General features: G+C 42.0%; 2 protein-coding genes across 4 annotated transcripts in view; both read right to left on the reverse strand.

Moving 5' to 3' along the window:
• Nucleotides 1–79: 79 nt before the first annotated feature.
• Nucleotides 80–4,957, reverse strand: ecrg4a (ECRG4 augurin precursor a). Of its 2 annotated transcripts, none has more exons than XM_015966161.3 (4): nt 4,794–4,957; nt 1,702–1,749; nt 1,456–1,622; nt 80–313 (listed from the first exon to the last, which is right to left on the reverse strand). In XM_015966161.3, exons 1-4 carry the CDS (start codon nt 4,861–4,863, stop codon nt 164–166), a joined length of 435 nt encoding a protein of 144 aa, XP_015821647.1. In that variant the 5' UTR covers nt 4,864–4,957; the 3' UTR covers nt 80–163. The 2 variants fall into 2 exon arrangements, with proteins under 2 accessions (XP_015821647.1, XP_015821646.1); XM_015966160.3 differs by having other exon boundaries at nt 1,456–1,625.
• An 18,273-nt stretch (nt 4,958–23,230) lies between these two features.
• The window catches only part of nck2a (NCK adaptor protein 2a), a 65,493-nt gene continuing 64,173 nt past the window's right edge, over nt 23,231–24,550 (reverse strand). For both annotated transcript variants that reach the window (XM_015966158.3, XM_015966157.3), the window contains exon 4: nt 23,231–24,550. This exon is cut by the window's right edge and continues 403 nt beyond it. The gene's annotated coding sequence lies outside the window, so the exon portion shown is untranslated.

Consider the following 24,550-nt stretch of genomic DNA (forward strand, 5'->3'; position numbering starts at 1 on the left):
TCAAATGAGAATAGACACAGCCAGAGGGGGTTCACACTCGTGGGCGTAGTCCAGATGAAAAGAAAACGATCACATTGCATTACTTTGCAAGTCAGTTTAATTTCCTCCAGAGTGATGGCAACACACTGTGTGTGTGTGTGTGTGTGTGTGTGTGTAACAGGTGTTAATAATAGTCGTAGTTGACATTTGCTCCGTGTCTGTAAGATGCGGTGTCACGTGGGCCCATGGGGGAGTTTTCATCATAGTGATGCTGGCGCCCTTGGTCATTGGAGCGTGCATGATCCATCCAGTACTGCAGATCAGCCTCCAACCTCTGGAGAAGGACAACAAAACATCACACACACACATCAGAAGTCTTCCAAAGCTAACAGACAACGCAGCAGCTGATAAGATGTCCTCCAACACTGGCAAACGGCTCAGCTGCACCTGATAGACGTGCATGAAAGCCCGGCGCTGAAAAGGCCAGGTCTTTGACAGATTTGGCCTTTTAAGGAAGCAACAGTTAAATGGCACAAGGTGTCACGTATGATGTAGAAATTCTGCTGTGAGATGAGCTGTCAGCTGTTAGCAACAGAGACAGGAGGAGGTTTTAGTCTCCAGTGAGTTAATGACAGTCGGTGACCTGAATAACAACTGTATCTCTTGGTGAATTTAGTGTGTGTGCGTGTGTGTGTGTGTGTGTGTGTGTTTAGGAGGAAGTTGTGTTTTCGTTTGCTTCGGTTTAAAACTATTATTCATCCACTTCAGTTGCGTTTTGGGGATAAAGCTTCCTTTAGAAGAGCAGAATTATGTGGACTCCACTTTTTGTTATTTTGTACTTTAGAGGTAAACGTTCAGAATCTTGTGTTTTAAAGCAGTTTTAGTTTTTCTCTTTAACCAACAGAAATCTTTTAAACAAAGCAGCAGTCACTGGAGGTTTCACAGAAACAGATAAGTCTTTTTGTATTTCTTATTCCGTAAACATAACATTTGAGCTTTTATTGACAGAACAGGAACTCTGGGACTTTTTTGATCTGCTCAGAACTTTTAAAGAGCGAGTCACCCCCTACCAGATTCTTACTCAACTCCCACTTCCTGTTTGAAAAATGCAACAAATGCTGTTGCCTAGCAGACCGAGAGGGCAGAGCCGCTAACAAATACACACACTCACAACATTGTGACATCATAATGTACCATCTAACATCATAGTGTACCTCTTAGCCAATAGTGATGGCAGATTTAAATTTGAATGCAGTGCAGAGTTTTTGCCTGACGACGGTGCATCGCTGACAGTTTTAGGCAGAATTTTTTAATTTTAACTAAGAAGCACTAAAATGCCGAATTATTGACTACATTTGTCTACAGCACGATCAGACACTAATTTATATAGTTTATCAGCAAAAAAAATGTTGATTTGGAGTGACTTGCTCTTTAAGTATTGAGATGTGAACGCCAGAGCTTAGAAACCACACCCACCTGCTCATCAAATCCCATTTGCATAAACTGCATGATCCACTGCTGGACGTCGGGTCTGCTGCGATCCCAAACGTTCCTCCTGTTTCTGCTCAGCTTTGCCAGGAATTCTTGGGCCTTGGATGACGGGATGGCAACGGAAGACTTTGACGGGGCGTTACTGGTTTCTGCTACTGGGAGGAAAGCGTTAACCAGTAGAGAACAATGATAAACGCACCTGAAAGTCATTTTTAAAGATAATTTTTTTACCATCTCTTTTCCTTAAGATCTTGAGTAAGTTACTGTCACTGGATACATCTGTGAAAAGAGATGAAATGATCTTCAATTTAAAGGAGTTTTTAAGTTTGTTAGATTATAAAAGTGTTCACTTTAGCGTTATATCAGAGGGTTTAGAGGTTAGAAGATAAGAGTTTGTCAAGTTGGTGTGGATCACAGCCATTGCTGCTTTTACATCCAAGGATGAATGATATGGCACCTCCACAGAGCACTAACAAGATGCCTCATACTTGGCTGCTCTACGGCAGCGTAGTCAGAAATGTTCAGATATTCCCAGAAACACGGAGCTGTGTGCTGCTGAATAATTTGGGAGAATTACTGATCTCATTAAATCTTAAAACACAAAAAAGAAAAAGGAGTGGAAGTCCTCTGATGAAGAAACTTTTCATTTGGGGTTGTCATTACTGTAGTATAATGAGTCCAGAGTGATGTTTTTATATGGGATGGATCCATCCTTCCTACAGGGAAATCTGACAGGATCTGTAAGTAAGTTTTATTTATATTGCACTCATCACAGACGTAGAATCACGAAGTGCTTCACATAGATCAAAACAATAAAACTAAGAAAATCATAATGATCTCGAAATAGAAATAGATTAACATCACAAAAAAATTAAGTTATAAAATACAAAACTTTCACAAACAGATGAAAGATTAAACATTTTAGTTAAAAATAAAAAAAGGTTTAGGGAAAAGCAGCTCTAAATAAAAGGGTCTTTAGCTGCTTTTAAAAGTGTCCAGACTGTCAATGCTGCGTAAGGATAAAGTCAGGGTGCAACAGTCTGGAAGGAGCGATCACCTCGACTTTTATATCTGGTCTTTGGAACTTCTAGAAGGTTCTGGTGGGTGGACCTGAGGGCTTTATATTCTTTTTTTTTTTTTTTTGTGAAGCGCCTCGTGATTTTTATCTTGAGAGGCGCTGTAGAAAAGATCTTCTCGGGTTGGAGCATAAGGCTTTAACAGTTCAGTAATATAAAGAGGAGCTTGACCATGTAGAGCCCTGAAAGTTATAGTCAGGATTCTAAAATGAACTCTAAAGTTAACGGGTAACCAGTGCAGAGATATTAGAATAGGAGTGATGTGAGCTGTTCTGTTTGCTCCAGTTAGGAGCCTTGCTGCAGAGTTCTGGACCAACTGAAGGCGGCCAAGGGCTTTTTTGTTAAAACATGTGAACAGTGTGTTACAGTAATCTAGACCGGAGGAGATAAAGGCATGGATGACCATTTCAAGTTCATGTTTTGACACCAACCTTCGCAGTTTGGAGGTATTAAGTAATAAAAACAGTTTCAGACCAACGTTTTTGAGTGGCCTTCAAGAGACATTGATTGGTAAAAAACAACACCCAAATTCCTAAAGTTTGTCTTGACAGCGAGGATAAATGACCAAGTTTTGGACTAATCAGGGGAACCTCTCAGGGGCAATGATCAGACATTCAGTCTTTTCAGAGTTTAACTGAAGGAAATTATCTTCTAGCCAGCTGGTGATTGCTGATAGACACTCTAGTAATTCAGACAGTTCATAAATGATAAATGACCCGCACTAGTATAGCTCCTCTCAGAGTAAGGACACAGTGTATCATTCATCCATTCACACACACATTCACACACTGGTGGGGATAAGCTACGGTGTAGCCACAGCTGCCCGTGGCTCACTGACAGAGGCAAGGCTACCGAGCACAGGCGCCACCGGTCCCTCTGACCACCACCAGCAGTTGGAGGGACCTACTTATAGAAGTAGTGATGGTAGAAATCTGTGATCTTGAGAGGTTTGAAAGCTTTTACAGCTTTCTATTTTTTCTACCTTTGGGAGCATTTCCCGCCAAATCAAACCAACTCCTGGTGTGACGGCACATTTTTCTGAACAACCCCACTCTGGAGGGAGTCATTAGCATGTTAGAAAGCTAGTTGGATAGCAAAAGTGGGTAAATCCACTGAAATCTAAAAGTTTGGAAGTTCATATTTAAAACTCGTGTTTTTGAGCCACGCAGCAACATGAGCTTCTGTTCAGATTGATGTGTTTGATGTATTGACTCGGCATTTTCCTCGTGCGTTTTATATCGATCGCCTTTAGGAGTGAAACGGTGCAGGTGAGCATCTTTCCATTTATCCTGTTGTTTGACTCCCAGATATCCCGCTGCCGAGCGTCCCGCTCACACAGACACACTTGCAGGTAATGCACACATTCTCAGAATAATTAAGAAAATCAGAATCTGCAAACTTTAAAAAAAAATCTCAACCTTTCTGCATCATCAGCTATTAGCATTACTCTCAAACTATAATAAGTCTCAGTTGGGATTTGGGGCCAATTAGTTTTGGCTCGTGGCTCTGACTGCATGAACCTCTCCGTCTCCACTCTTTTTAAGCCTTTTCATTTTTAATCATATTTTTAAAAAGTCCAACTTTTCTGCAGACATACAATGAATTCACTCAGTTTTGAAAGATTTGACAACATTTCTAGAACAGTTGAGTAGAAAAGACTTTAAAGAGATTTAAATGAGAGCCCTAAATTCATCCCTGCATGATCCCAGTGAGGAGGGGATTTCTAGGAATGTTTTTTTCCCCATTAAATTCATTGAGCCGTCCGAGGTACATAAAAAGAAAAATACCGTGTCACCAATGCAGTGTGACTTATCTGCAAGTTCTTTATAAAAAAAATCATTCATGCTAACCAGTCAGAGGTTTGTTGAAGGTAAAAACATGCTTCAGAGGCTTTAGGTGTGCTTTGTAGGCTGTCAGGCCTGAACTCGTCCCGCGGGGACACACAAAGCCCTTTGCTGCTTAGAAACATTTCTGATGTGCTAATTTTTTCTAAGTCCAGACATGTCAGATCATCTGAAGTCAAAGCTAAACTCTTAAAGCAGCTTTTAGAACTGAAGATGTGGAACAACGTTCCAGAACACACGTCATCCTTAATTAAAGCAAAACTTTTCCATTAGCAGACGTGAGAAGAGAAACCTCCAGAGAGAGGAAATAATGCCAGGCTAGATTGTGATTTAGACACAAAAGTGGAGAAATTAAGAGAAAATTTGGAAAAATAACCAAAAATAAAACAAAAGCATTTCTTACCTCTGAGAGCTGTTAGAGTCAGCAGCACAGCCAGCCCTATTACCTTCAAACACAGCTTCTGGGATGCCATGTTGTCCTCTCTTAGTCCCTAAAAGTCTCCTTAAAGACAACAACTGAGCTCCGACTGCCACGAGACCACAGGGAAGGGTGGGAGGGAACCCAGACTTTCCAAGTGGAAACTGGCCCGTGGCTGTGGAATGCCTTTCACCTCCCTGCCTCCAGAAACAAGCCTACAACTCAGGAGCTTCTTCCCTCTCGCAGGAATTCTGCTATTTTAATAGATGAACTACAAAAATGTTATTTTTTTTTAAGTTTTATCAGAACTTAATACTTGTGAGTGTCTTAAAAATGCTCAAACATGTATTTGTGCTAAAACTATGTGAAGATGAAGGAAGTTCAGAGGAACAACCTGCTGATTGGCCTGCTCCTGCTTCTCTCTGTGGAAACATGATCCACTCGGTTCTAAATGTGCCAAAACATGAATTATGAACATATAACTTTTGAGTTAATTCAAGAAACCATGACTGATGGATGAGATCCTTCAGAATTCATAAAGTTTTTTTTTTTTTGCATGCATGCTGCAGAAGTTCAGTAACTAGAGGGATTGTGAACGTGTTCATTACAGTTTAGATCAGAATGCTGGTGCAGACTGAGAATAAGTAGAGCCCCAAAAGTGTTTCCAGATGACAATCTTTTAAGAAGATTTTAGCGTTACGTTCTCACAAAAAATAATTAGATAATTGAGTGATTTTTATCATTTCAACTGATTTCATATAGTTTTCTGTCTGCATGCGTGAAACCCACACAAAAGCCTTAATAAATAGTAAAATAACCGATAAAAGATATTTGCATTATTCATAAAAAGAATGGTGATTATTTCACATTACAATTAAAACAACTTTTTGTTTTGAAACAACTGCAAAGTAAAATTAAAGCAATCAAAACATATCACATAATATAAGATATGCATAATGCCTTTTTTTTCTATTTCCTGCTTTGATGCAGGAAAACTAGGCTGCATGTTGCCAGCAGATGGTCACCAGATGGTCAAAGTTACTCTGAAAAGGAGGAAGAAACAGGAATTTACTCACGAACACTAAAAAAGCACTTGGAGTTAAAAATCTAACAAACAAACAAACGTGAGAATTCCATAGAAGAAAATATTAAAATGCCTGAAAGTGTCCTCTGTTTATTCAGTAAGTAAATAAGAATTTATGCAAACAAATAAATTCAGCCCAAAAAGCTTTAATCCTCATCAAACTGGCAGCAGATAATCTCTAGAAGGTTTATCTTTAGCTGGAGTTTAGATTAATGTTTTTGTAGATATACCTTAAACACCTATCAAAAAAGTTACTGGAAACCAGGGAAATCCAGCTAGTAGGTGACAAATTCAGATTCATGTTTGAATTAGGATTATTTAATCCAGAGCTTTCCTTATTCTTGACAGTTTCGGCACCTTCCAGAATGAGTCATCTTAGCGCTCTGTCACTGTAAGACAACAAACTTGCGCTGGCCACGCCCACTCCTTCCTCTCACAGGCTGCTATAAGCTGAGAAACTCAATATCTGGGGAGGTATTCAGAGTAGAGCCGCTGCTCCTCTGGCAGCAGCTTTCTGTTGCTTGTGAGAGATGGTTTTGTGCAAAATTTCCCATTTGTGACATCATAATCAGAGACTTTTTGAAACGGCATGTTTTAGGCACATGACTCCTAAAACTAAACACTGACAGAAAATTGATAGATGGGTTTTTTCCACATTTGGATTGTTTAGAGAAGCAGTAGAGACCTACGGAAGCACATAAGCATGCAAAAGGTGAATTGTGCATAACATGTCCCTTTTAAACCCACATTAAATTTCATAAATGTCTTTCAATCAACACAGACCTGCATGCTGTTTTATAATAGGAAAAACATAATGAGAATATGAAGGTTTGATTTGCTGCAAAATCATTAGCATTTAGCATTTAGCTAACCAATAATTTGTAGCTAGAGACCCAAATGTGACACTTTGGCACCAAGCCAAACATAAATACGAGTTTATTTCAGGTCAGCTTCAACTTGGCTAGAGTGTGCGGTACATTAGAGGTGTTAGTCAGGCTGCAGCAGAGGTGTGGAGCTAAAAACAAAGTGTCTGTTTGTCTCGGGGGTCGAGCTGCAACGCAGAAACCAGCAGCAGACTTTACTGCTTTCATGGTGGCTTTGGAAAAGGAGTCACACCTAACAAACAGAGGGGAGGGAAAGGCAGATGGAATAAAAATAAACCTGGTGTTCTTTCATGTGCAAAGGCTCCATGTCCTTGGTCGCATGTCTCAAAACAATGATGTCAAACTAAAAGAAATAAAATCCAAGAGAAATCAGATGTTTGAAATCCTGAGAACCTCCTATGGATTCATGTTTCTCTCAGTTCCTCTCATACTGGAGCAGGAGGGGAGAGTGAAAGAGGAAAAAACTCATAAAGAACTGAAACAACACCACAGGAAGAGTTTTAAAGCCTCTAAAGCTTCATGTGTTTTGATCTAATCCATCCAAATGTACATTTTTGAAGGGAAATAAACACCACAGTGTTTGGTTAGAAGCGAGCAAAGACTCCATTCAAGTGTAGATATGTTTTAAAATTTGCCCACTAATCCGTGAAATGAGCATTTCTGCTTTGGTGGACAAAGTGGAAGAGGTTCTCCTCTCATGCGCTGTACGCCCAAGTGTTAGATGTCCTTAGAATCAGAACATCAGAACATCAGAAGGCTAGAAAATGATTTCCATGTTGTTCCCAAACACATTTTTCTCCTCTCTCCCTCTCCGTGTTTTTGTTTCCATCCTTCATCCTCTTCTCGTCACACTCGACCTGACGATCAGTGTCGTGACCCGAGTCAGACTCCTCCACTAAAATCATCATGGTTAAAAAAAACTACTTCAAACTGAACTTGTTCTAATCTCTCAAAGACCATCTGAGCAGTAAAAGTTGTTTTCACACTGTAAATTGTCCATTGTTGAAAATAATTGATCAATAATTCACAGAAAATAAAAAAGATGTTTTTCTTGAGAGGCTTAGAGAACATTGTGTGTCTCACACTGACGGTCTCACGAGCAAAACACAAAATATTTGAGTGCAGCAGAAGAAAAGCTGCATGCTGGAGTCACTTTAGCAGGCTCATAGGTGGGTCCACACTCTCAGGTCCCAGTCAAGCATGTTTATGGAGAGGTCAGCAGCTGCAAGGAGCTTCCACTTTAAGGTGGCTGAGCTCCTCTGCATCTAAAGGTTTAGATGTTTAATTTTACCATCAGTGACGAACCCATCACCTCTTCATTCCTTTCGCCTTTCCTCCCTTCTCACCTTTAGGATAACCCAGCTAGCTGCTGATGCCAAAGGGAACCCAGAAGGTAGTCAGGCTTTGAATCTCAGCTTTAAGCTTGTTCCCCAACTATACTACAGAACTATACCATAGAAAATCCCTTCATTGTCCCTGAGTGGGGACATTTTGGGGTCACAGCAGCAACTACATTTACAACAGGAGCAAAGATGAATGTTGAAAATAAAGCATAAAGATTTGTTGAACATTTAAGAGTAAAAAGGCTTACGTCTCGGCCCGGCCGCTCCGGTCATCACAGGATCGTCGGCTAGCAGTGTCTACACCACACTCAGGACAATCCAGACTCTTCTCAAGCATCGTTCCACAAATGTGGAATGACCTTCCAAGCACTACCAGAACAGGAGCTTCCTTTTCAATTTTCAAGAAACTCCTGAAGACCCTGAGAGCATCTTCTTAACTAGCACCTTGCCTGCACCTGTCCTTCCTCTCTACTGTCCACTCCTTGTTCCCTCCTCTCCATGATTGATGTCAATGTCGTTGTTGTTATTGTTGTTGTTAGCCTCAAGGGCAATATGCCGATTATCACTTGTAAGTCGCTTTAGACAAAAGCGTCTGCTAAATACATAAACATAAACATAAAAATACAAGAAAACAACATAGAAATACTTCAATAATCTAAATGAGTAAAATATTAAAACAGTGTGGACTTATTTTAAAAACAAACTTCTGCAGGTCTTTCACCATCCTCCACTACAGTCATATCTATAGGAGGTGTGAATGTGCAGATAAAACATGCAGAAGAGAACTCAACACATTTGATGCTAATAAATATTCATTTTTTCCTGTTGTTACAAGATGAGCATTAAAAGAATCCATTAATAAAACACAAACTACACAGAGTTTAGTTTTTCACGCCTTTCATCTTTCTTTTTTCATTTGTAGAATAAACCGTTTCTGTTGTGAGCAGATGTGGCTTTCACATTTTCTCTTGATCTAACAGGATTTAAAGACGGTGAACTAAAATGAAACGTCACGTTTGAATCTATTGAAAAAGTCTCTTACTGCTGTTGCATACAGTCACAACCCTATAGGAGGTTTTTCAGTGACACCTACAGTAAGTGTCCCTTCATTAAAGTGAATGTGTGTATTATCACTGGTGATAGAGGCCAGTAGATACCTAAATCCCCCTCAGTCACTTCAGCAAAACGACAAGCACATCAGACTCCCTTTCATCACTGGCAAAGAGGAAACGCGTTAAAGTGTAAAGCCTGATTTATGCTTCTCCATCTGCGTCAGTGCGGAGACACGCAACGCCATTATCCGTCCTTGCGTAGGGCACGCAAGTACATACGGAGTCGAGCCCACTTTTTTAAACATCCGTCGAACGAGACGGATTACGCAAGCTTGTGATTGGTCAGGACGCCGCTGTTGTTTACAGCGCCGCCATTGCAAAGAGAGCCGAGTTTAACTAGCGGCAGACACGGAGAAGCTTGAAGAATACCTCGCGAAAAAACTCTAGAAATATGAATGTTTCATCCTCCCGTGACTGGAGGAGTGAAAAGATACGCAGCAAGCGTTTTATTTGTGGACGGAAATGACAGGAAACGTGGGTTTAGAGGTGGGGAGCGCATGAAGCGGTGGGAGAATGAGAGACAAATATGTCTGTGTTAAAAGTCTCTTATATACACAAAAAACACAATATAAACACACGATCTTGGACCGATACATGACAGGATACCACAGAACAGCGCTACGCCCTCTGGTGTCCTGCCGGGCAATTGCTTTGTAACACTCTCCAGGAGACGGAGAAGTAAAAGACCAAAACGCTTCCGTCAATCCGTGCGTGTGTGTCCCTTGCGGAGCTGATGGAGAAGCATAAACCAGGCTTTAGACAATGTTTATGAATGTTTCGTAATGTCTTGTTACAAATCAGTAAATGCATTTTGTCCTCACGGGCTCCCGTAGAAGGAAACATGGAGTTTAAAGCCCCATTTGGACCAGCATTTTTGGTATGGAACAAGGAGGGTCGGCTTGTATTTTTTTGTCCCCGTTGTAAAACCGGTCTAGACAACCTGCCCGGGCCGCTACAGTTACAAGACTTTTTAGGCCCCTCTGTGTAGTGGCTGACTCGAGCTGAGCGAGAGTTGGAGATGTGGCGTGGCTTCTTAACCCAAGCGCGGAGTGAACTGACACCGGGTGGAGTGAGCACGCTGATTAATCTAGGAGCCGGGTGCACAGCGGTGTGAAGATTACAGCTGAGCACGGCGGCTCCCACAGCACAGGGCTGACTTCTAAGAGTTGTCAGGTCTCTTAGATCTGGCTGATCTGGTTTGCACAGGCTGAGTGATCTGAAACGATCTGGTCTGGACTCTGAGTTCAGTTCGGTGAGAACGATGACTGAGTGAGCCGGCGTTGTGCGGCACTTCCTTAAGTAGACTGGGCGGGTGACGTGAACCGGAAGACTGGCGCTGGGGATGTTGGGTAATGGAGTTCGGATGGTCTGAGCGGCTCTGCGGTTCCTCCCTTGAGGAGGTAGATGGTTGTGAGGGAGACTGCGTGACACTCTATTGTAGGTTCAGACATTTTTGGAGCGGTATGGTTAGGGCGGAAATCCGTCACTACATGCAACAAGCTAAACAAACGGAGTTCCGTTGTTTGTATTTTCATTAGTTGTTCAAGTATGTGAAAAAATGGCAGCAAATGTTGGTCACTTTCAGAGCTTCTTCACCGCCATCGCGAGAGTCCACATTCATGAGGAGCTACAGATCGGATGTCAGAACGGTGTTGGGCCAAGCTAAAGAATGAAGCCCAATTTTTCCAGAGATTAATGGTAAAAACTACACATTGTCTCTTTAATGTTTTTTAGTCCATTACTAAGCATTAATAAACTATTAAAGCACCATATTATGTAATTGGGGGCCACGCAGTGGTGCAGTGGTTAGAGCTGTTGCCTTGTAGCAAGAAGGTCCTGGGTTCGCTTCCCGGCCTGGGATCTTTCTGCATGGAGTTTGCATGTTCTCCCTGTGCATGCATGGGTTCTCTCCGGGTACTCCGGCATCCTCCCACAGTCCAAAAACATGACTGTTAGGCTGATTGGTCTGTCTAAATTGTCCTTAGGGGTGTGTGTGTGTGTGTGTGTGTGTGTGTGTGTGTGTGTGTGTGTGTGTGCATCAAGGCAAAACCATTTCCATCCTCCATTTCTGCTGTAATTACACATAACTCTGCTGTCAGTGAATGCTGCTGAACAACAGCTGTGTGTGTGTGTGTGTGATTGTTTGTCCTATGTGTCTCTGTGTTGCCCTGCGATGGACTGGCTCTCTGTCCAGGGTGTATCCCGCCTGATTGCCCATTGACCGCTGGAGATAGGCACCAGCACCCCCCCCCCCCACCCCCCCCCCACCCCCCGAGCCCACATGGACAAAGCGGGCTCAGACTATGGATGGACGGATTATGTAATTGGCCCTATGTCCTAATGCTTAATAGTTAACAGTAACGGTACTGCTAATAAAGGGATAATTTGTTTATTAATGCTTAATAATGCACTAAGTATTGTTAATAATAAAGACCCTTCGTTACATTGTAGTGGTGGTAGACCGGGAGGCAGAAACATGGTAAAAATGGCTTTAATGACTGATGGCAGCTAGGATGACACAAACGGGTGAAAACACTACAAAACAGGGGTATAAATAGACAGAGATCATGAGAAACACGTGGATATGTTAGCAAGGGGCAGGTGAGTCCAATAAACAACTAATTAGGGGAGAACAAGACCAAGAGTCAGAGGGGGGAACAGATCGTAATACCCTTATTGTAAACTGGTGCTGGTTTTCTTTACATAAGGAGTGAGACACGTTCAGGATTAAACACAAAATACAATTCTGACAGTTTTCACACCTGCTATCCAGAAATTCAACCTCCGCTTTAGAGCAAGCTCATTTATTTTTAACGTTAATCTTCTCCGTGGACACCAGCAGGAGCAAAGCTGTGAGGTTCTGACGATGAGCAGGACTCTGACTGAGGACAAACCTCGTTAAAGACAAGAAAGACTCCAGACCAGCAGGTGTTTCTGTTTCATCTTCAGTAAATCTGATGAAAAATACAAAAGGTGACGAAAACTTTTTCAAAGATTTTCAGGCGGCGGTGTTGATCAAGACCGTCCCTTGATCAACACATGAGCGTCTCGAGGCAGACGAGTTCAGATGTTGCTGATTTGTTCAGAGCTGCAGATGAACTAGTCTGGAATCACAAGGATGATCAGCAACACAGGAAGTCTTCCAATGAACTCATTTTAAAAGTAAAAAAAAACAACTGGAGGTTTAATTTCCCACAGAGATTGAGTAATTTACAACAAGCAGAATTCCCTTGTGAGGGAAGTTTGTACAAAATGCTAAATATTTGAAAAGTGGGAAATTCTTTACACAAACCAGCTCTTAGTGTTTTGTTCCTTTGGGACGATTGCACAGAGAGAAGAACGTGGAGGTGTACGTGGACTTTATTCAAGGAGCCTTTTCTAGGTTTATTTGAAAAGTGGTGTGAAGAGCAGCGAAGAGAAGACGCTGAAAGCATTTCAGTAACAGATGCAGACAAACCTGCGGTTTGCACGCTGGCCGAACTCCCAACCGCTTTTAAAGGAGGAGACAGAAAACGGGAGAAAAGGAAACAAGACAGCAGGAAATATTTAGTCTAAGTGTTGCAGTTTTTGTCTGTGTCCCTCTGTCCCCAGCCTCCTCCTGTTCTCCTCCAGGTTCTCCTGCTTAGTTCTTTCCACATTTAGTTTATTGAATGCACCTGCCTTCCCTCCAGATCACTCACACCTGTCACCTGTTCATCTGATCACCTCCCTCTGTGTTTAAAAGCCCTGTCTTGTCCCTCAGTGTTTGTCGGTCCATTGTTGTTTGTCAGCGTTGTTTTGTCTCTCGAAATTTCTCCAGGTTCGTGCTTTAAGTGAGCTTTCTGTGTTTCTTGAGATTAAGCTTGGTTTTGCGCCTTTTGGATTTTTCTTCACCCTCCTTTAATAAAAGGAATTTATTTTCTTAAAACCACTCCTGCCTCGAGTCATTCTGGGCTTCTGCGTTCTGGGTCCTACCTCCTCCTGCTCAGCGTGACAGTTTAATGGTAATCTTGAGTCATCTGTCAGCATGAATTCATCTGAATAACTGTGTTCTAATGCAACGTCTGAGACAAAATAATAGCAGTTTTCAAAGTTAGAAAAGAAAAAAAATTAACATATTAAGGAATATTCCGAGTGCTTCTGCAGCACAAGTTCTTATAAAAGTCTACTCAAAGTGTGGAGTGTCTGTATGAAACATGCAGGTGTGATGTGGATGTCCACCTGGAGTTTTATTATGTCTGCTGAGGACATGTGATAGGACATGCTGCATGCAGGACAGGGTCTCAGTGAGAGCATGAGAGGGTCAGAACGACCTGAGGGGCTTTAAATGGTCATTGCAGAGGTACCTGGAACGGTGAGCGGAGAGGTGGTACTGTCGACAACGCGATAGGAGGGGGGTGGGGGTGCAGAGATGACGGACGGGTTTAGAAATAAGATCAGAAATACATTTTGTGGTCAGGAACAATAGTTAAAACTGAGCTGGAGAGTTTGGTGTGATGGAGGGATGATAGGAGACAGTGATTCAGTTTTATTGGCCTCTAAGTGGAGCGAATAAACAATGTGATGTCTCGGCTTTCCTCTGGGCCGTCCTTTGATCTCTGCCACTGGGGTTTTGGCAGCAGATTCTTTTGGTAAGCAGCAGGATGGGATCCTCGAAGGACTGGACGTGTTCTGGCCCATGCAGCAGATGCTCCATTTGATTATGTTCTGGGGAGTTTGGAGGCCAGGTCAGAGCCTCAGGCTGTTAGCTGTTCCTGGAGCCGTTCCTGGGTTGTGTTTGGGTAGATCGCTCTGACAGAGGAGGTCACTGACATCAAGCGGCAATTATAGTCCTGCAGCAGCCATACAAGTCTCTCCTGAGGTCATACAGCATGATCTCTGACAGGCTAAGGTCTCGGCTCAGACTAACCTGACACACCGGTCAGAACCTACGGTTAGAGCAGGTTTGTAAAAGGGCGGAGATGTAGAAAAATGCTCTGCAGCTAAGTCAATGAGCCATCTGTAAATAGAAGTGTTCATACAGCCACTGGTGCACAAAGGACAACCTCATTAAACTGCTATTTTTGGACTTCATCAGACAGAGGTAGCTCAGTGCTCAATATTCGGATTTCTTCAATGTAATCTAATGTAACAGTCTCAAATTTAACACCACAAATTAAAGGATGAATTCTTGCCAGGATGTGCCAACTATTAAGAGGCAGCAGTAGCTCAACAGGTTGAGCGGGTTGTCCAGTAATCGGAAGGTTGCAGGTTCGATCCCGGCTCCGGACAGAGAATTCTGTTGTTGTGTCCTTGGGCAAGACACTTAACCCACCTTGCCTGCTGGTGGTGGTCGGAGGGACCCGTGGTGCCTGTGCTCGGCAGCCTCGCCTCTGTCAGTGCGCCCCAGGGCAGCTGTGGCTACATGGTAGCTCATCACCATCAGTGTGTGAATGTGTGTGTGAATGGATGAATGTTACACTGTAGTGTAAAGTGCTTTGGAGTCCTTTCTCTGAGAGGCGCTATACAAGTGCAGGTCATTTATCATTTATCATTCTCGAGATCGCTAGAAATGATCAGGCGTTATTTATGTTTTGTGAGTTTATTACAAACGTCAGTTTTTTGACACCATTTTTGACAAATGGATCAAACATAATTTATAGTTTCATGCATGGAATTAAGAAAATGGTTAACCCAAAGCTTTATAGCAGTGATTTGAAATAACTGATCTGTAATAAAAGTGGAAATTTGATGACACACAAGATTATAGTAGAATTGGGAATAATCTCTAAAGGGGAACAGGTGAATTTTCATGTGAGTTAATGTGAAGTGGGTGTGTGTGTGTTAGTATGGATGCAGGAGGGGGTGTGTTCATGTGTGTGTTTGTGTGTATGCAAATGAGAGTTGGGGACAGCAGAGAAAGGAGGATAAATCTTGAGAGCTAATGTGAAATTGGATCGAAATAAAATGCCATAAAATTTTATAATCTGAATTCGCTAATCGGGCTTAGCTTAAAAAGTCAGCCAAATGAAATGATGCACAGACCTGTCTCCTCGTTGCCAGAGGGTGGCCAAAGGGCTGAGGCAGCCTTGGAGTCCTTGCTCATGTGAAGAGGCTTCTTGGACTGTAGGATTCTGGCCCCCGAGTTGGTCAACGGAGTCTGTTGAGTTCAGGAGAAGCGTTGCCCTGAAATAGCTTGACTTTAGGTTCCTTCACTTCAACTTCACCAAAACGTGGAATTCAGAGCACGGATCCACATGATCCAAAACAAAGTTGAATCAGAAAAAACACTCCAAATTAGTTTTTAATGTGAAAACTAAACCGGACCAAACTGACTTCCGGTTTGACGTAGAAGGTAAAAAAAAACAAAACAAATGGAGTTGCCGCTGAGTTCTACTGTACTTTTGGGAGCGCTAATGACTTGGGAACTTTGAGAGCGTTGCTAGGCGAGATGGAAAAGCCTAGCAGGGATTTGCTTAAGGCGTCTTTGTTCTTTGCTCTGCAGCCACGAGGTTTGAACTCTGGCCTTTATAACCTTTCTTGATCACGTCCACATGTATTTCACTCATTAACCACTGGATGGCACTATGGCTCTTTCAAAGAACTCAATCTTTCCAACAGTGAAAGTTCATATCAAATTTTACCAAACTTATCCAGATGGGGCATCAAAAGTATTATTTTAAACAGGAAAGAACTAAATTCATGTCTTAAAACTGGACAGTTTTACCGTTAGCATGAATTTTAATTGAATAAACAAAACTGGCAGATGTTTAACATGAAAGAGGAACACAAACAACCATTTAAGTTTGTAACTCATAAGAGTTTAAACATTTACTTTGAACACCTCAATTTTTTATGGTAACCAACCTAAAACACCTTCTTTGATTGTAGATAAACAAAAACACAAGGCTTTATAAGTACTCAAGTCTTGAAGCTTCCAGAAGGAAACCTCAGAGAAGTTTTACGACTACCCCCATCGGGTCAGTCTTGACGGGTGGATGTAAAACAGACCGGTTTCTGATATTGTCCTGCTTCTCGGATTGGTAAAGAAGGAAAACCCAGTCAAATTGGTGCAATTTACGACCCTGGGAGAGAATCGTAGTCGTTACCAGATGTACTGAAAAGGGATCTTGGAATTTATTTGATTGCAGGCCTGATTCAAAATCCCCTTTTTGCTGCTAAGTGTGAGAGAAAGAAAAGCTTTGTGTGAAAATGCTTATGTCCTTCTTTGTGTGAATCCGACTAAAGTTAATCTGAGAATATGACATGTGGATTTCCGCTACACATGTGTTAGGGAGGAGTCAGCGGGACAGCATCATTAGAACAGACTAATTCTGGAGTTGTGTCCCATATCAGTCTAAGAGAAAAATAAAAACATTGCAAACACTTTCATTTATACTATTGACAAAATGTCAGAGTTTTAGTCATTTTTTAAAGCTTTTAAATTAGACATTTTATGCAAAACTCATATTTTGCATGTTTTTGTGCTCCCACTTGGCTCTCCTCTGCCTCAATAAGCACTTAGCCTGGCAAGCCATCCCATTTAAGTAAATATATAGGATGACAACGATCCATAGAGCTCAGTCGCGGGGCAAAATCTACAGTTGCCTTTCAAACTATCTTTTCAAACATGACGTATTCATCGCTATGGAAACCAGTAAACGGGGCAGTCCGTCATACACCGTCAATGAAGAAGCAGATAATCCTTTTTCTAAATAGATAGCTTAAGTAAATCGGAGCTCAAGCTTACAGCAACCTGAGTTGGTATGGATGGGCGTGGCCAGCTCCAGCTTGTTTTCTTAAAGTGACAGAGTCAAGAAACGGCTCATTCTGGAAGTTACTGAAAATGTCAACAATAAAACTGCTAAAATCACTTTATGTGAGAGGGTTTGAATGCAAAAAACTTCATGAACATGTTTGATATCGACCATTGAACTATTATAACTTCAGGAAAAAAAGGCCATTATTTCTCTCCTTTAACTTTTTTTTATTCCGCTTCTGAGTCTTCTAAGTCACAAGCTTAATATTTAAAATTTTCTTTTAGGAAAACAAACTCTACTCCTCTCCTACAATCTTATGTTGATGACAAAAGTCCTCATCTGCATATTTCTGATGTCACAAGATTACAACTGAAACACTGCTGTGTTTTACACACAATGACAAAATAAATGATTGTTTCTTATTTTCAAGTGGAAATAAGCATAATTATTTTAATAATCAACAACCAATTTACACCAACAGAAGATAATTACTGACATTAGCTTTTTCAAAAGGATAAAAGCAGCAGGGATGAATGATTTCTCACATTTTTTGGCCTTTCTGGTGAATGTTAACTTCAGGAATATTCAAAAATAATTATGAAAATGCTACTGATCTTAAATTCTGGAAAAAAACATTTTAAAAACTTCTGAATAGTTTGAAGAAGAATTTTTCAGCTGTATAACCTGTAAAATCTGTTTCCCTTAAAAGTAAATTGGTTTTACTAAAACAACATTTTATGTATTTTTTCCCGTCATAAATGGATAAAAAGCTGTTTACACAGATGGTCGCCCAACCTTCACCTCCAACCTCCCTTTTCTTGTGCCAAACACCGACGGCGTGCAAGTCTAAGCATCGTCAGCTAGTGTGGGATTTATCATCCTGCTGGACCAGGAGTGAATGAATGGTAACTCGACTGGAATCAAACCAAACATTTTTAATCTGCACCTTTGATAAAAGAAAGCGACTTTGTTGTAAATTAGTTGGTGCAGTTAGCCCTCCGGCCAAATCAGAGCTTTTTCCAGACACCGAAGGAATTAGAAAGCTTTCTGCTTTCCCTCTGATCGGCTGCTAAGTGATTTTTCCAATGCCTGTACATGTTTGGAACTTTATGTTCTTAAAATATAGTTTGTTGTAGAATTTGAAAAGGTGGCAGTGAAAGTCAATAAAACACATCTACAAAGCACTCGGCTTTAGTCCAACTGCTCACTCAAAGCACTTTACACCAGCAGCTGCATTAGGCTGGTGATTCCTGAACAAAGACTGACGGAGACGGACAAACGCCGTCAGGAGAGCCGAGATTCTGTAGCATTAACTAAGAAGAACAAGTTTCTTAAATGTCTAACCTTGAAAGCCATTTTCTTATTTCTTTTATTGTTATGGTTGTTTTTTTTTCCCTTCTGATGATCAAGATGTGGAAATAAAAACATATGGATGGATGGATGGATGGATGGATGGATGGATGGATGGATGGATGGATGGATGGATGGATGGATGGATGGATGGATGGATGGATGGATGGATGGATGGATGGATGGATGGATGGATGGATAGATAGATAGATAGATAGATAGATAGATAGATAGATAGATAGATAGATAGATAGATAGATAGATAGATAGATAGATAGATAGATAGATAGATAGATAGATAGATAGATAGAACAATAAAACATGAAAAACACACTGACTGTATATCATGATTCAGGTGTAGTTGTGATGGCATACGGTAGGAAAGACTTCCTTTATCTTTCCCTTCGACAGTGGAGCTGTAGCAGCATGTGTGAGAAGGTGCTCCTCTGTCTGTCTACTGTGTGGTGGAGGGGATGCTGGTCATTGTCCATGATGGACAGAAGTTTCTTCAGCATCCTCATCTCCACCACGGTCTCCAAGGTGTCCAGTCTGAAACAAGTCCAGAGCCAGCCTTCTGAATGATCTTATTAAGTCCATTAGTGTCGCTGGCTCTGATGCTTCTGCCCCAACACATGACAGCAAAGAAGATGGTGCTGGCAACAACAGACTGGTAAAAGATCTCCAACATCTTGCTGCACACATTGAAGGATCTCAGCTTCCTCAAGAAACAGACTCTGCTTAATCCCTTGTTGTATACAGCCTCTGTGTTAGAAGTCCAGTCTGTTGTCTATCACAACACCCAGGCACTTGTAGTTCTCCACTTCTTCTACAACCCTCCCTCTGATCTGTAGTGGCTGTGAAGGCATCCTCTTCTTCCTGAAGTCCATCACCATCTGTTTTACTGACATTCAGCCTCAGGTGATTCTGTTCAGACCACTCCACAAAGTTATCTACCGGTGCTCTGTACTCATCCTCCTCTCCCTCTTTTGTAAACCCCACAACAGCCGATTCATCAGAAAACTTCTGCAGGTGGCATGACATGGAGTTGCAGAAGGTGAAGAGGAAAGGCGAAAGCACAGTTCCCTGTGGAGCTCCTACATCACTGACCACCACATCAGACAGGACGTTTCCCAGGCGGACAAACTGTGGCCTGCCTGTCAAGTCAGTAATCAATAAGGTCTTGTTTCTGACACATTGGCTCACTTAGGCTCTGGAGGGAGACACACTCCTCTTTCTCCTCCTGGGGGATCTCAAACCAAAAAGGATACATGATCTCTCTGAAAAGTCTGGGTCTCCTCCCTGTAAGACCAAGAGGCCACCTTTGCTGACTCCGTTTGATGAGGAGGAGCAGTATTCTCTCATTCTTAACAATGGAGTCATAATCTGTCTTCAAGTCTTCCATTTGAAGCAAAGATTCCTCTTTTCTGGTTGGGAACCAAGGCTTCAGGCTTGGAGGTGGTGACTCCCAATCCCAGCCACCCACCCCTGTGCTCGCCGAAGGCCTGGAGACACCAACAGGACAGTATCATCTGCAAAACACAGAGACGACAACCCTGGTGGAGCTCCCCCTCATCTGGTCTACTGCTCATGACTCAGCTAAATTAGCTTTAATAATTTAGATTATTTTTCAGAAATATCAACAGCGTTGATCACCTTTTCTTTATTACTATGAGCTTAAAATGATGAAAAAAGTACAATAAGATCTAACTTGAATGAAATGAGGATTTTGCAGTGATTTACAGCTTCAGCTTTTTGACCCATTTGTCTTCACCTTTTAAAATTAAGCAGCCTCATCCCCACTGGTTTCCTGTTTCCTAAAACCATTCCAGATCTCTGCTCATGCATGTCGTCCGGTTAGACCAGTCGACAGATAAGTGACCTCATCCTTTAACTGAGACTGTTTTATAAATTACAGATGCTGCTGATCAAGTTCAATTTTCTGATGTAAACTGAATTGTTCAGATACAATCTGACTCAAACCCACACAAGCAGATCAATCAATAAATTAAGAATTCACTAGTCTCTTCAACCCAGCTTCAGCCTCAAGGTTTGAAGTGGCTGGAGGCTCGATACTGCCATCATGTGGAGAATTGAGGTAGTCACAGCTTGTCCTTTAGGCAGTTGGATGCTTTAAATCGACATGACAACGTGTCTGACCTTTTTAACTCCCTTGAAAATGACATTTAGAATAAAAAACAAGAGAATATGAACCATGAATCCAACTGAGTGGCTCCAGTTTGCACTCATAAATGTGTAAAACTGAAAAAATAAAAAAATACTCTAAGGTTGCTCAGATTTAGCCACAGATAAAAACCTGTTAGACAGGATAAAACACTCCTAAAAGGCAAAAGTCTCAGATCTTACAGGAAACAGAACCTTCACAGGAACTCTGCAGCTTTGAGGTTTAACATCTCAGATCATTCATCCCAGTTTAACACTCCCATGAGGAAAATTTCTTTCACAGAGCAAATCCATCCACTCAGAAACCTGGCAGACTTTGATCATCAGTGATTACAATCAAGCATGGCGACAGACGATCAATTCAATCCCAGTCAATGGAGAAGTTGGCAAGAGCATAACAACATTAGTTCTGATGTTAAACTCAACAGTTGTTGCCATCGTTCGACCAAAAGAAGGGCAGCTCCACACAACCCTGAATGAGATGAAATATTAAAAATGATTGGATCTGATACTAAACTTTTAGGTAATCGATGAAAATGTTGGATTCGGTCTAGAGTGGAGTTGAAAGAAAGGCCATTAAACATTATCTTGTTGTAAAAAAATAAAAATGAAAACACCTCTGTGAACAGCGTTTGTATCTAAGAGAGAATAGGCCGCCGTCCTGAAAAAACCTCTAATCTAAATGAAAACATTTCTAATTACCACTGTTAACTATAAATTATTAAACTACTTTTGTCACAGTTGGTCTGCTGCTAATTGTGCCAAAAAATACTAATATTTACCTAGCCTAGTAATCTAGACTGACAGTGGCCAAAGCAAAAACAATGTTGCTCTGCATGTTGGTGTAGCCACAGGTCTACCATTCACCTGATCTGTTTGACGTTATGCCAACCACAGCACTTTATTGGTTTGGTGGGCGGGACGATGCAGCGGAGCGGAACAGCTAAGATGGCAGCAGCTCACTTGAAACGGCTTTGGACTACTTAGACTTTGGCTTTTCAAGAGCAGACATAGCTAGGTAAGTCCTTTATTTAAAAAAGGATGTATTTGCATCTGCTTTGAGTGAATAGCAGTCTGCCCTATAGACGGACATCCATAGCGGGGAGTGCATCATGTTGGTTGTTGTCCAATAGCATGTGGAGACAACTGTAGATCCTGCCCCACGATCAAGCTCTGTCTATGGGTCGTGGCCAGACTACATATTAACATTCATATAATGGATAGCTTGCCAGGCTAATATTTACCAGTAATGTGATGATGTCGGCTCCAGTCACAACTAATTTGTTTCTCCAAATGTAGGTTATTTAAAAGGCTCTATATTTTAGATACACAATATATCAACATCGGTATCGACCGATGTTGGTCTTTTTTTTAACATGGTATTGGTCTGGTCGTATGGCCCCAAGCAAAAAGACCTGCTGTCCGGTGAAGACTGGAAAGCATGCTGAGGAGGGGAAGGCCAGGGAGGGTTGTTATTCCAGGAAGTGCCAGGACAGAGGGGGTGCCTCGTCCAGGCGTGTGAAATGGCTAACAGCTTTTCAACGTCTCACTACTGTTGCAGTTTGAACTAGGTTTAGAGTGTCAGCTCTCTAGGGGCTCCTTATGGCTTGCAGGCCCAAGCAATGGCCTGCCCTGCCTGTCGGCAAGCAGCGCCAATGCTGGTCCGGTAAGTAAAACTTGACTGATACTACCAACTGATATTTACATGTTTCAGGAGAGTGAGGTGGACATACGGTACTTGTTTGGTCATTTGACGGTGATAGCAAAATTCCCATCTCACGCTTCGCAGGTGGTCTCATCCTTCCAAGCTCAGGTCCTTTACCAGAGGCCTGGAGCTTGAGGGTTCTGCAGTATCTTAGCTGTTCCTAGAACTGCACTTTTTGGACTGAGATGTGTGATGTTTTTCCTGGGACCTGCTTTAGCCACTCCTCCAGTCTGGGGGTTACTGCCCTGAGTGCCCCCGACCACGGGCACCACTGATGTCTTCAGTCTCCAGGCTTTCTCAAGTTCTTCTTTGAGGCCCTGGTACTTCTCTAGTTTCTAGTTCCTTTTTCCTGGTGTTGCCATCACCACATCAACCACTGCTGTCCTCTGTTTGTCCACACTGTCCGATTGGTTCTCCATCACCATCTTGTCAGTTTGGATCTGGAAGTCCCACAGGAGCTTGGCTCTCTCGTTCTCTACCACCTCAGGAGGTGTTACCCATTTTGACCTTGGGGCTTCCAGTCCATACTCTGCACAGATGTTCTTGTATGCTAACCACTTGGTTGTGGCGTTCCATGCCTGCTTTCCCTGCCAGCATCTTACACCCTGCAGTTATGCGGTGGACTGTCTCAGGGACCTCTTTGCAGAATACACCTTGGGTCTTGTCTGCTGTGGTAGATCTTGGCCTCTGTTGCTCTGGTGTTCAGGGCCTGTTCCTGTGCAGCCATGATGAGTTCCACTCCGCTGTCCTTCAGACCAGCTCTTTCTAGCCATTGGTAGGATTTCTTGACATCAGCCTCTTCAGTTATCTGTCAGTGGTACATCTCATGGGGGTTTGCTCTCCCACGATGGTATTTCCATTGTCTCCTCCTCTGTTCACCATTGCCTGAGACATTCACTGAGCACATCTGTTGGGACCTTATCCTTGATGTACTTATCGATTCAAATGTTTCATCCTGAAGAGTGACTCTCACACTCACTAGTCCTCGGCCTCCTTCCTTGTGGCTGCCCCTTTCTCTAGACTAATAAGCATACCAAGTCACAACTCTTTGTCAAAAGTTTTTATTGAACAAAAGTATCTCAATTCTCATCACGTCGGTGATACAGTACCATAGTTGGATCTTTATGATTCATACACGCACCTCTTCTTATTTTGAATATATACATACAGTGGAGACAAGAATTAAATAACAGTGCTCAATAACATTCAGATATATCGTATAAAAGCTGAGGACCCCATCAACACTTCCACTGGTAAACAAATGCACATAACAGGTTTGGCCTTACAATTTCAGCTCTGACTCAGGTGACGGCGTATTTGGTTTGAGAGGGAATAAGAAAACCTATTCAAAACTGAACGCTCCCAAAGTCCAGCTTCATTAAGCTACTGTTCATTAGACAGGAAATGATTCAGAGTGGAACAGAAAAAATGTCCAGGTCTGACAGAGCTGTGTCCCTCGATACAGAAACCAGTCAGAATATCTGGTTTTGGTCTGGTTTTACGAAATACTCTGGATTTATAAATGTGCAGCTTCAGGTCGCCTGTTCCGGGTCCCAATTAATCAAGAATAACCAAGTCTTTTGTATACATCTCTCTGTAATCACAAGACAGAAACAACATCAGTAGAGGTACTTCTTAAAACTGCATGAAGCTGCAGAAGCAAATCAACTGGAGTTACTCAAAAGTGTTACCAAAACACACTTTTATTATTCTTCCGTCAGTATCCTCACGTAGCTACAGACACCTACTGGAGAACAAAACTCTAACATGATCAATGTGGCACAATATGAAGCACGAGCACTGAGCGATGACTGAGAGGTGAGTGCAGTGTGGACCAGGAGCCTGTAGTCATGGATACGAGGTGGCACATTTGGTTACACGGATCAACATTCAAATTCTACAGAAGGTCTCCCCTATTGCATTAACGCCCCACCTCCCTACTGCCCATCAGAGCCTCTACAGCGAGCGTCGCTGGAAACGGAAACAAGGAAGAATTACAAAATAAAAAAAAAGTAAAGAAAATCATGTATAGGAATGGTGAAAATTAGGAAGGGGAAAAAAGGCAAGAAAGTGATTCTGGTCACTTAAAAATAATATAAACCTTAAAAAAAACATTGAATTTGCTTTAGCCTTAAAGAAAAGTTATTTCAAGATAAATGAAGAGAATAAACACCAGAGAGAGGTCCCTCAGGGGTCCTAAACATCTCATCTCCCATGTAAATTAAGAGCAATGGCGTCATTTACAATGTGCGCGCTAGTTAATACATTATGACATCAGAGGGAGAGATCACCCCCGCAAAAGGCCTCTGGCGTTCTGTTAGCAGCACGTGTGATCACTGCATGCCAGCACATCCAAGATGGAGAG

The sequence above is a fragment of the Nothobranchius furzeri genome, chromosome 14 (genome assembly GCF_043380555.1).
Source record: "Nothobranchius furzeri strain GRZ-AD chromosome 14, NfurGRZ-RIMD1, whole genome shotgun sequence".
Lineage (NCBI taxonomy): Eukaryota > Metazoa > Chordata > Actinopteri > Cyprinodontiformes > Nothobranchiidae > Nothobranchius > Nothobranchius furzeri.

Bases quoted from the DNA above. Each gene is read 5' to 3' on its own strand.
- ecrg4a (XM_015966160.3), bottom strand. From the start codon at position 4,863: ATGGCATCCCAGAAGCTGTGTTTGAAGGTAATAGGGCTGGCTGTGCTG. The intron at 1,750-4,793 runs GTAAGAAATGCT...CTCTTTTCACAG, and splicing joins GACTCTAACAGCTCTCAGAG to ATGTATCCAGTGACAGTAAC. The intron at 1,626-1,701 runs GTAAAAAAATTA...CTTTCCTCCCAG, and splicing joins GATCTTAAGGAAAAGAGATG to TAGCAGAAACCAGTAACGCC.